Raw genomic sequence first — 12,312 nt, 5'->3', positions numbered from 1 at the left:
CAAGGTACAGTAATAGATGAATAAGAGGTACAAACAATTATGTACAAAATGTATAAGCTACGAGGATATTTTGTACAGCACAGGGAGTATAGACAGTCTTTTATAATAATTGATTAAAAATTGTGAATCACTATATTGTCCACAGAAAATTAGGGAATATTGTTAAGTCTCCTATACTTTAACAAAAAAAAGTAAACAAACATGAAATAGAGCAGATTTCACAGAGAGTAAAGATACCAAGGAATAAAGAAGGATTTACTTAGAGATACAGGATTCAATTCTCCAAGAATATGGAAAAAGTCTTACTACAAAATGTGCCTAACAAATACATGGGATAAGCCTGGTAGAACTGTGGGTAGAAATGGATGAATCCTCTATTATAGTTGGAGAATTTTATACCTCTTTCTTTGAAATGGAAAAATCCAACAGGCAGCAAATCAGTAAGGACATAATTGAACTCAATACTATCAATCAGCTGGATATAATAGACATCTATCCACTATTTCATTCAGTAATACTAGAGTATACATCCTTTCCAAGTTGTCATGAAATGTTAATCAAGATTACATACTGGGTCATAAAATGCACCTTAATACATTTAAAATAGTAGAAATCATATGGTGTCTGCTCTCAGACCACAATGGAATTAAACTAGAAATAAATGACAAGAGAATAGATGGAAAATTTTAAATTCTTAGAGATTAAATGATATACTTCTAAGCACAAATAAATTTCAAGAGGAATTTAAAAAATACTTTGGGAATTCCCATTGTGGCTCAGTGGATTAAAAACCCAACTAGTACCTATGAGGATATGGGTTTAATTACCTGGCTCCAATCAGTGGGTTAAAGGATCTGGCTTTGCTCTGAGCTGTGGTATAGGTCACAGACACAGCTGGGATCTGATGTGGCTATGGCATAGGCTGTCATCTGTAGCTCTGATTCAACCCCTAGCCTGGGAACTTCTGTGTGCCACAGCTGTGGCCTATATCTATATATATAGATATATAATTTTGAACTAAACACAAAATTTAACTTAGCAAAATTTTGAAATGCAGCAAAATAGATACTTACAGGGAAATACATAGCACTGAGTGTATATATTGTATTTCATCGATAATCTAATATGTTAAGAAATTACATCAAATTCCAGAATAAGTAGAAGAATTAAAAAAAATGAAGCAGAATCAATGAAATGCAAAACAGAACATCACACAAAATCAGATAAAACTTTAAGCTGGTTCATAAAATCAATAAGCCACATAAGAAAAGATACAAATTACTAATATCAAAAATGAAGTAGGGGACATCTTTATAGAACCAGAGGACATGTAAAGGATAATAAAGGAATATTACAAACAGTTCTGTGCCCTCAAGTTTGATAATCTAGAGGAAATGAACCAATGCCTTGAAAGACACAATCCGTGAACACTCATAGGAGTAGACAACCTGCATAGGCCTACATCTATTACAGAAACTGAATTAACAGTTAATAATTTACCAAAACAGCATGAAGTCAACATGGGTTCACTTGAGGATTCCAACAATTAAGAAAATACAGCAATACTCTAAATTTTCTTTTAGAAGATACAAGCAGAAGAAGGATTTCCAAATTCATTCTAATGTTAGCCAAACCAAAACCAGACCAAGACATTATATGGAAAGAAATACATACCAATATTTGATGAATATAAATGTAAGAATTCTCAAAATTAAATAGAATCAAACAATGTATGTAAAGAGTTGTAAACTATATAATCAAGTGGGATTTATCCCAGGTATTCACGGCTGGTTCAACTTTACAAAACATAAGAATACATTGCATCAATGGGATAAAGAAGAAAAATCAGGTGATCATTTCAACAGATGCAGAAAAAGTGGTGAAATGCTGCACCCATTCATGATTGATAACTTGGCAAACTAGGAATAGGAGCTTTTTCAACTTGATGAACATTATCTATGAAAAATATACAGCTAACAGCATACTTAACAGTGAAAAACTAGCAGCTTTCCCACTAAAGATCAGGAACAAGGAAAAGATACTTCCCCTCACCATTTGTCTTGAACATCATACTAGAATTCCTAGTAAATAAAACAAAAGGAATAAGTGCTCAGATTCATAAGGACATAATAAAATTCTTTGCAGATGACATCGTTGTCTATGTCGAAAATCTGGAAGAGGTGACAAAAGACCTCCTAGAAGTAAGTGATTATAGCAAGGTTGTAGGATTCAGAGTTAATATGCACATGTCTTTTGTGTTCTGTATACTAACAATGAATAGGTAGAAGTTAAAATTACGAACATACACTTTACATTAGTGCCTCAAATTAAGTACTTATAAATCAAAATATGTATAGGGCCTATATAATGAAAACTATTAAACTGAACAAAATTTTAAAAAGAATGAAATAAGTAAAGATTCTATGTTCATAGATAGGGAGACTCAATATTATCAAGATAAACTTCTTCCCAATTTGATTTACATACTCAATGCAGTTCCAAAAAAAGCCAGCAAGTTTTTCTTGTTTTTATTTTTTTAAAATAGATTTTGATATAGTTTCTTTAAAGTTTGTATGGTGAAGCAAAATACCCAGTACTGCAAATGCAATTCTGAGGGACAAAGTTGGAAGACAGACACTACTTCAAGACTTGATGTAAAGATGTAGTAATAAGAATAGCAAGTCCAGAAATGGACCCATGTCAGTATAATTAACTGATTTTTGACCGAGACAGTACAATGGAGCAAAGATAGTTTTTTGAATAAATGATGTTGGAATAATTGGAAATCAACATGCAAAAATGAGTCTAGAGATAACATAGAAAATCTAAATGACCTTGGGTATGGTGACAACTTTTTAGATGAAAGGCATGATCTATGAAAGAATTGATAAACTGAACTTCATTAAAATTAAAAATTTCTTTGCAAAAGACACTTTGAAGAGAATGAGAAGACAAGACACAAATTGCGAGTATGTATTTGCAAAAGACATGTGACAAAGGGCTCTTACTCAAATATCCAAAGAACTCTTAAAACTCTAAGAAAACAACTCAATAAAAGGCTAAAAGACACCTCAATAAAGTTATACAGGTGTGGAATAAGCATATGAAAAGATTTTTCATGTCACGTGTCATTATGAAAAGGCAAATTAGATGGGGGTAACAGGAACTCCCATTCATTGCTGGTGATAATGCAAAATGGTTTGAGAAGACAGTCTGACAGTTTCTTACAAAACTAAACATACTCTTAGATCCAGCAGTTGCATTTCTTTATACTTACTGAAATGAGTTGAAAACTTGGGTCCATACAAAAACCTGTATTTGAATATTTATACGAACATTTTTCATAGTCACCAAAACTTAGAAGCAACCGAAGTGTTCCTGAGTGCTCCTAAACCTATTCATGGATGTGTTCAATTATCTTGCCTCTGGAAGGAGTCAGGAAAAAGGTTATTGCTAATCATGTTTTGAATTTAACCATGTGTTAAGAAGAAAACTGCTTACTGTAGGTATGTCTCACTCACATACTACTATGATGGCACTGCAGATATTGGCAGTAGAATGTGGAAGTTTACTGCAACTTTATTGGGAGGTAACTGCTGATGATACTGATGTGGGAATCCGGGTTCTTGTTCACGGCAGTCAAAGAATGAACTCTGCGTGTGAACATATAGGCAGCAAGCAAGCAAAGTCTTTATTAAAGGAAAGCAAGTAGCTCCCAGGGCTTCTGGGAGGGGAAGAAGAGCCCCTTTCTTTATTGTCCTATAGGGATTTGTATTCCTTAAAGATGGAGGGGTTTACAGATGTGGGGTCCAGAAAGATGTGGTTTTCTCCCATTGGCCTTGTTCAGTTACCTATATCAGTCCTTGTCCAATAGGGTCTTAGGGGTGGGAATGCCCCATAAGTCTCATAGTTTCTTTGTCCTTTTCTTCCTGTAAACTGAGTCACAGGGGGTTAGAGATTAATGTCCATCTGGGTGTAGGTACACTCCCTATAGTAAACAAGGCCTGTGGGGATGTTACTCCCTGGAGCCCTTAAGCCACAAATGTTAATCAATGGCCATATTAAAGAATGCATCAAAACCCATGGTCCTACACTGACTACTTAGGTTAATATTCTGTCTCAGTACTGTATTAAACTCCACAAATCATTAAAATTCTGAGTTTTGCAATCTCCAGTGTGATAAAGTGGATTGGCAAAGGGTGCTAAATGTAGTATTTCTATTTGTGGCCTTCCTGTAGTCTGTCTTAGATGGATATGCTCTCTGTAATTGCAAACGTAGCAGAATCTGCGGTGTTTGTGTCTTTGGCACTTTTTGCCTGAAAGTTGTTCCTTTGCTGAATTTTATTTAGTCGTTGGAATGAAATCAGAGACCATTTCCTCTGATAAGCTTTCCCTGATACCTTCATGTAGAATTAAGTATTTATTCATTTATTTACTTATTTACTTTTGTCTTTTGTCTTTTTAGGGCTGCACCCACGGCATATGGAGGTTCCCAGGCTAGGGGACTAATTGGAGCTGTAGCTGCTGGCCTAAGTCACAGTCACAGCAATGCCAGATCCAAGCCATGTCTGCGACCTACACCACAGCTCACAGCAACACCGGATCCTCAACCCACTAAGCGAGGCCAGGGATTGAACCCACAGCCTCATGGTTCCTAGTCGGAGTCATTTCCGGTGTGCCATGATGGGGACTCTTAGAATTAAGTATTTTATCTCCTGTTCATCTTCGAATGCCGTGTCTGTCACATTCTTTTGCAAAATATTTACTATAAATCAGCCTCCCCTTTTAGACTTGAGTTCCTTGAGGACACAAAACATGTCGCATTTAACCATGTATGGTGATAACTTAAACCACTGGCATGATAGCTACTTAGTATTATTCAATCGATTAAGTTGGTCATTTTGATGATTCTGCTTAAAATGCTAAAACGTGTTACTTATATTTTACTAAAGCAGTCAGGCTTTTATATTTTTGCTCATGATAGACTGAAATGTTTCCAGGTTCAGAATCCAAACATATTCTCTAAAAAGGATATGTTGATATTTAAAATATCAGCTACTGAGAAAGCTGTGACCTGCAAATAGTTTGATATAAATATGAGATAAGGGATTTGGAATTTTCTGGATACCTATATTTGTTAAATCAAGTTTGGATATGGTAATCCTCAGGCAGTTTAGAAACATGTTTGGAAATGTAGCTTTTGAGCAAAGGAAGTAAAGTATTATGTTTACCTGACACCTGAAACTATTGAGGAAGTTAAACACTGTGATGTTGCAACATTTCTATCTTTTATTTGGCTTTTAGGGCATGAGAAAAATGAATCTGTTACTTGACTAATCAGTAGCTAATTAAAGAGTTTGTGAATTCTTTAGGTGCTTTTCTTTATACAATTGATTATGAAATTAAAAATTAGTTTTATTCAAAATTTTAACTTGTTCATTATTTTTTCTTCCTACCCAGTGCAGTGACCATGACTTGGAATTTGGAACTGAGTGTTTGCATTTGGCTCTAAAATACTGTCATATCAAAGCCAAACTTGTGGAAGGATCTCCTGACCTCTGGAAGGTAATGAAGTTGATATTTGGCTCTGTGTTTATGTGGTATTCCTAAAGATATACTCTGCAAGTACAGACAGTTTCTATGAGCTTTAGAAAATACAGAAGTAGCATAAAAATATCTGGTTTCCTTTTGAAACAGTATTTCTAGGAAAAGAGGTGTATATGTGTGTGCATACATTAAAGGCATAAAAGGTCTCACTGAATTTTCTGAGCCAACAAAGTATGATATCATTTCTCTCCATACTTCTAAGAAAATTTACATTGGGGTAATTGATTGAAACGATTCCATTTTAGCCAATGAGATTGTTTTATTCACAACTTTTGTGTGTGTTCTTTGTCTATAATCTTTTACTTTGTTGCCTTACCCCCAACTGGATGGAGAGCACAACTCTGCTTCCCACAGTAGCACCGTTTCCTCCCTAGCCCTGGGGTGGTAGTTCCAACTTAACTGGGTTGAAACACGTGCCTGCCCCAGTTTGGACCCCCTGTTGTTGGTGGCAAGACCCACCCACTGCCCCCAAGAAGGATTCTGCTCTATCCAGTGGTAAGGATTGACTTTTGTAATGGCAAACTTCTTTCTTGTGGAGGAACGGAGTGGTTGTAGCACTATTGTAGTACAAGTCCTTGTTGAGGCAGGGGTATTTTATGGCATGATTTTCCTGTTTCATTTAACAGCATATTCTGAAACGGAATTGCAGGGTCATATCATAATATTGAAATGTTGGATGAAGTCTTTATAAAGCTTCCATCTCAATCTGGTTAGGAAAGATTCATCCTAATCCTGAGATGATATGAATCCCAAAGCATGTTTCCTCAATGACATCCAAGCAAACAAAAAGCCCTACATGTTGATGAGATATTTTATACTGTCATAAAATGGGCCTTGCTGCCTCCTAAGATTATCTCATACATATTCAGATAGTTCTAAATATGTAACAAAATAGTAACATGCCTGGGTTATTGCCTAGTGGAGAAGATTAATGCAGTATTATTGCTCTTTTTAGAGTATCCAAATGTCATAAACCAAGCAGGCAAACATTTTATTCATTTTACCTTTTTCTATATATGGCTTAGATGGTGATATACGTACTATTGGGGAAGATTTTGGTAAATACCACTTAGGTGTTTTGTTAAAGATCCTGACCCATATCTCTATAGAACCCTGTTAGACTTAATTTGCAGGTGTTGTGAAAAAAGAAAAAAGTAAAAAGATATTTTATTGCGACCATCATGTCAACATTCTCTGGCTTCCTTGTGAATGTTTTAGGCTGATTATCCACTTCCTGTGGGCATTCTGAGCTCCTTCAGATTAGCATAGGACCCGTGGGTCTGCAGGTTAAAGGAAAACAGCACACTGCTCTTGGAATTTTTCACTCCATCTTTATAAATGTATTTCAGTATTTTTTTTGAGTGAAGTCTCAAGCTTACTGCTTCCACCAGCATCACAGTATCACAGTTTTAGTCCTTACATCCTTGCTCTGCTTCCCGTTTATGGGTGACAAATGTCAGTGCACTGAGTTGAGCTATATCTGGCCTTTATGAGTGCTTCTCTTCATTCCCCTCCTGAGTCATTTCACACATGCTGTTGTGGGTTGAATTTCTCCCTGCACCCCCAAGATAAATTCCAATCCTAGCCCCTGGCACTTGTGAATATGACCTTATTTGAAAAGAGTCTTTGCAGATATAATCAAGTTAAAATGAGATCATATCGATATAGAGTAGACCCTAAATCCAGTCTATAAGAACAGGAGAAAGGATGCAGACAAGGTGGGTAGAGAACACCAGTGGTGATAGAGATGCAAATTGCAGTGATGGATCTACGGGCAAAGGAGAGTTCAAGGATTCCTGGCAGCTCCAGGAAACTAGGAAGAAGGGGGAAGGATTCTTCTCTAAAGCCTTCAGCGTGGGCAGTGGCTCTGCCGATAACTGGATCACAGCCTCCAGGTCCTTGAGAAGATACATTGCTGTGTTAAGCCACCCAGTTTGTGCTACTTTGCTATGTCAGCCATAGGAGCTAATACACATGCGGGGGTGGGGGGGGGGAAGACATGCTGTTAGGCCCAGAGGGATCATCTTCTTTGAATTACTTGCCAAATGGGATGGGAGTAGAGAAGCCCTACTGATGTTTGAATAATAATAATGTGCCGTGCCAGAATCTTGGATTCGAAAACAGCATGTAATGCAATGCATTGGGCAAAAAGTTGTTCACATGGTACTTAAAAGATCTTTTTAAGGCATCATATTTTTTTTTGTAATTGAGGTGATGTTACTTTGAATGCAAATGTTGCAGTTGCTTCAGGTTACCATTTCCTCTTTCTGCCTCCTGTGTCATTATCCTCCACCTTTTAAAAATACTTTTGCTATTTCCTGGCTGTTAATTTAGCCCTATTTAGCTTTTTGATGATATTGTATGAATTGTCTTTATAAGCTTTTGACTTAATTTTATGGACTTATTTTTTTATAAATCAGAAGTGTTACAATGGCTGTTTTGACCAAAGCAATGAAATCTAATTGTTCTAATTTAATACTATTTCCAACAATGCTGCATCTATTTACAACTCAAGATATGAAGATTTTGTACAATTAGGCTAAAACTGGTATTGGACGCAGGTAGCAGGCTGAGTCCCTGGAACATGATGCCAAAATCTGACACAGTGAAGAGCACATTTTAAGAGACATTTTTGCTACCATAAAACAAAAAGGCAAGGGAGGATTCTGCAATATGGATCCAGGTCACCTTCTCCTACCCTTCACAAAGCCAGAGAGCTCACCCCCACATTCATGGGAAGAATGACTAGAAATTTCTTGTGGCCCATGTAGGACAATTTTTTTTTTTCCTGTCTTTTTTTTTTTTTTTTTTTTTTTTTTTTTTTTAAAGCGCTGCGCCCTTGGCATATGGAGTTTTCCAGGCTAGGGTTGAACTTGAACTTGAGCTGTAGCCACTGGCCTACGCCAAAGCCATGGCAATGCCAGACGAAAATGCCACTAGAAACTGACAGAACAGTGTAAACCAATTATAGAAATGGAAAAAATAAAAATCATTAAAAAAACCTTTAATCTGTGTATGGTACATAACCACAGTCAACAAGAAAATGTAGACAAAAAATGAAATTTAGACATCTTTCTTAATTATATAATTATTATTAGTATAGAAAGGACATTTAGGTAATATATGTATTTTACTCATCAGACTGATGATAATGCAAAAATGTTGTCTCGCACATATGCTTGAAAAATGATTTTAATGTTTGAGACCAAGTTTTCTTTTATTTAAAAACTCATTGCTAAGATATTTATTTGAAAAATAGAATAAAATCATTTCACAGTTACTCTTTAAATTTGGAATGCAGTTTATCCCTCAAAGGATGAGGAAATAAAAGATCAACTATGGTATTTAGGCGTCTTCCTGTTAATTTGTTTTGAGTTTACCTTACACAGCAGACAATTACTAGAATAAAAAAGGCCTTTCTCATTGAAATTGCAAATAGTGAGTCCTGATTTCAGATATCTAGTTAACTTTGGGTTTTCAAGGAAACAAATATTTTATTTGATTTTTATAAAAAAAAATTATCCACTAAAATTTTGTCTCTACAGATTGAGTTTTTGCTCACTGTTTTCATTACCATGTTTCAGTGCTTAGCACAGGACCTACAACATAGTTATTGGATAAATATTTATTGAATGAGGGAATGAAATTGATACATTCTAATTAGGTAAAATGCATAGTCCGAAACTTTGTAACTACATTTCTTTCTTTTTTTTTTTTTTCTTTTGATTTTTAGGGCCAAACTTTCGGCATATGGAAGTTCCCAGGATAGGGGTCAAATTTGATCTGGAGCTGCCGGCCTAGATCTCAGCCAGAGTACCTCGGTGTTCCAGCTGCATCTTCGACCTCTGTCACAGCTCACAGCAACGCCGGATCCTTAATCCACTGCATGAGGCCAGGGATTGAACCTGCATGCTTATGGGTACTAGTCGTGTTCATTACTGCAGAGCCATGATGGGAATTCCTAGAATTGCATTTTGGATCAGTAACTATGGTGCTAGCTTTGGTTGACATGTGCTTGTTGAGAGATAATGTAAACTGTCACATTTGATATTAATAGATTGGTTGAATGCTTGAAGATCTTTCCATCTGTCTACAAGTTATCTACCACATTAATTACGGATTGTCAGGTATAGTTTTGGACTAGGATTTACCTGCCATGATTTAGGCATAGTAGGGAAATCTGTTTTGGACAGAAATGCCCTGTGCCACTTAGTTGAACAAACTTGCTATACAACTTTAGTTAGGAGATAATCTGGAGGAAAAAAAAGTCCAAATCATAGGCATGGATAAGTATTAATTTGGTATTAATTTCTCAAAATGGGTTTTTAGACCATTTGGATCATAATGATTTAGGCACTTGAATGATAAGCACCTAAGACCTCATGTACTTAATGATGTATTTAATTCTGTGATGCAGGACAAATTTTTCTGCAGTGCAGTGCATCTGACATGCTCTGCATTTGAGCTCACTGGGTGTGGTCTGGGAACTATCTGCCATAGGACCATGGCAGGTTGCATTGCAAGGAATAGGTTAAAATTGCCAGGAGGCTGTATGTTCCTAAGGAAAGGCCATGGTTATTCTTAGATACATGGTGGTTCCCTCCAGGCTCTATCAGTCATATATTGATAAAAACCTAACAAGGTCAACCTTATCTATATTCAGATAAACTGAATTCAGATTGAGTGAACTGATCTTTGAGAGTTACCTCATTTCAACTGAAAGTGAAGTTTGGTGATTTTTTTAAAAAAAGTTTTTCTTCTTTCTTTCCCTCCAACATAAAACCTTACTATTGAACAATAATTGTAATATTTAAATGCTACCATGTTTTCTTTGACATTATACTTGTAGTAAGAAGACTTGGGTAACCACTGCCATATAATATCTCAATTTACTTAAAGATTTAAAATCAAATCTTCAACCATTTATAGAAAGAGAATATATGTTTATTCTGAATTTACTGATGATAATTTTAAAAATGTCAGTATTATGTGTTTATACTTTGTCCAAAAATCAAGAATTTCCTTGGGGGTATAATTTTATTGCTTTCACATTCTTTCCTCCTCTGTTAAGTCTAATTAAGTTTATCTGTCCTCTAGGTGACCTACAAACGAGACCTGTATGCAGCTGAATCCATTATTAAGGGTATGTTTAGCCTTATGATTGTTGATTCGTGTGTTTCAAAAATGTAAGCCAGTTTGGAATTTCTCATGACATTTTAAATCCCAGAATTCTCAGAAGTATGAATGCTGTGGGCCATGGAGTTCTGTGATTTGTTTTTTTGAAAAATAATTACATTTATTTTGTGTCCTGCTTTGAATTCACTTAAGGTGATTTATGTTACATTAGCTTTGATTTTTTTATAAAGGAAATAGTTATTAATTTGAGAAAAGTATGTGACATTGACACTCTTAGAAGTGAAAACTGATATTTTAATTTAGAAAGATATATTTCATTTTATTAAGAAAACTGTCTACCCACTTCCAACACTGCCAGATTCATACATTAGACCATATCTATTGTATGAGAAAAACTTTTTTTGAAAGGGAGAAATTGGGCTGAATGATTTTTAATGCCTTCTGGTTCTGCCAATGACTGATGTTGTAAGTTTAGATAACTGCATGTTTAATAACCTCTTTCTCATTCTTTTTCACCTCCAACTCTAGGTGAACTACAAAGAAATGTATTTCATAATCAACAAATATTTATTTACTTGATGCTGCTAGTAATGTAATGATGCACAAGGGATATTCTCTCTGTATTTTTGCAACTTGCACAGTTTAAGTTGGTTTTTTTTTTTTTTTTTCTTTTTAGGGCGGTACCCTCGGCCTATGTAGGTTCCCATACTAGGGGTTGAATGGGTGCTGTAGCTGCTGGCCTACACCACATCTACAGCAATGCTGGATCCAAGACACGTATGCCACCTATACCACAGCTCATGGCAATGCCAGATCCTTAACCTGAGTGAGGCCAGGGATTGAACCTGCGTCCTCATGGATGTAGTCAGATTTGTTTCCACTGAGCCACAGTGGGAACTCCCTAAATCATATATTTTTTTAACCTCACCACTGTTGGCCTTTTAGGTCAGATAATTTTTTGTTCAAGGTACTGTTTTGTGCCTTATAGAGGTTGCCTGGCCTCTGCTTAGTGAATCCCAGAAGCACTTTCCCCGCCTTACCTTCCCCCCTGCCCCTTGCTGTGACCGTGAAATCTCTTGAGAGCACTACTGTTAGATATATATAGTGCTAGTCCAAAATCAGAGGGGGCCATTCCCAAGCAAGGGTGGTACTTTGCAATCTGTTAATAACTGACTCCTTCAAAAACAGGTTAAGGACAGAACAGTGTACTCATATACCGAATAAGAAATTCAGTAAATTCAGACTTTGAAGTTGAAAAATATACTGAATGGGAATTGTGAATGCATCAACTTTTTTTTTTTTATTTTTTTTATTTTTAGGAAAGCCTATTTGACAATCAATTGGCTTCACAGTCAGAAAACTGAAATCTTTTCTCTGTTCATGACATGCTATGTTTGCAGTTTATCCTTATGTTTTTGTCCTTTTTCAAGAATATTTTGTTTCAAACCATTAATGTACTGTGATTTCTGCATCTGTACATTTGTGTATGTAAACAGATCATCTATAGCCATAAATCAAAATGTTGACATAGATTTACATATGAGCCAGGCAATGTATAAACATTACTCT

At 35.8% G+C, this 12,312-nt stretch overlaps 1 protein-coding gene across 6 annotated transcripts in view; it reads left to right on the top strand.

Moving 5' to 3' along the window:
• CRPPA (CDP-L-ribitol pyrophosphorylase A) overlaps positions 1–12,312 on the top strand; it is a 294,345-nt gene that overhangs the window by 74,323 nt on the left and 207,710 nt on the right. For 5 of the 6 annotated variants that reach the window (XM_084977167.1, XM_021063407.2, XM_021063404.2 and 2 more), the window contains exons 4-5: positions 5,461–5,565; positions 10,705–10,750. In XM_084977167.1, the coding sequence (XP_084833293.1) occupies positions 5,461–5,565; positions 10,705–10,750 (151 nt within the window). Of the gene's footprint in view, positions 1–5,460; positions 5,566–10,704; positions 11,540–12,312 lie in introns of all 6 variants that reach the window. The other variant, XR_014815911.1, reaches the window with a different exon arrangement.

The sequence above is a fragment of the Sus scrofa genome, chromosome 9 (assembly GCF_054392235.1).
Source record: "Sus scrofa isolate SSC_HxYL_T2T_F1_AM1 chromosome 9, Sscrofa_HxYL_maternal_Yorkshire_Landrace_v2.0, whole genome shotgun sequence".
Taxonomy (NCBI): Eukaryota; Metazoa; Chordata; class Mammalia; order Artiodactyla; family Suidae; genus Sus; species Sus scrofa.
The sequence above is the reverse complement of the archived record's forward strand: the minus strand, read 5'-3'. Positions and strand labels throughout refer to the sequence as shown.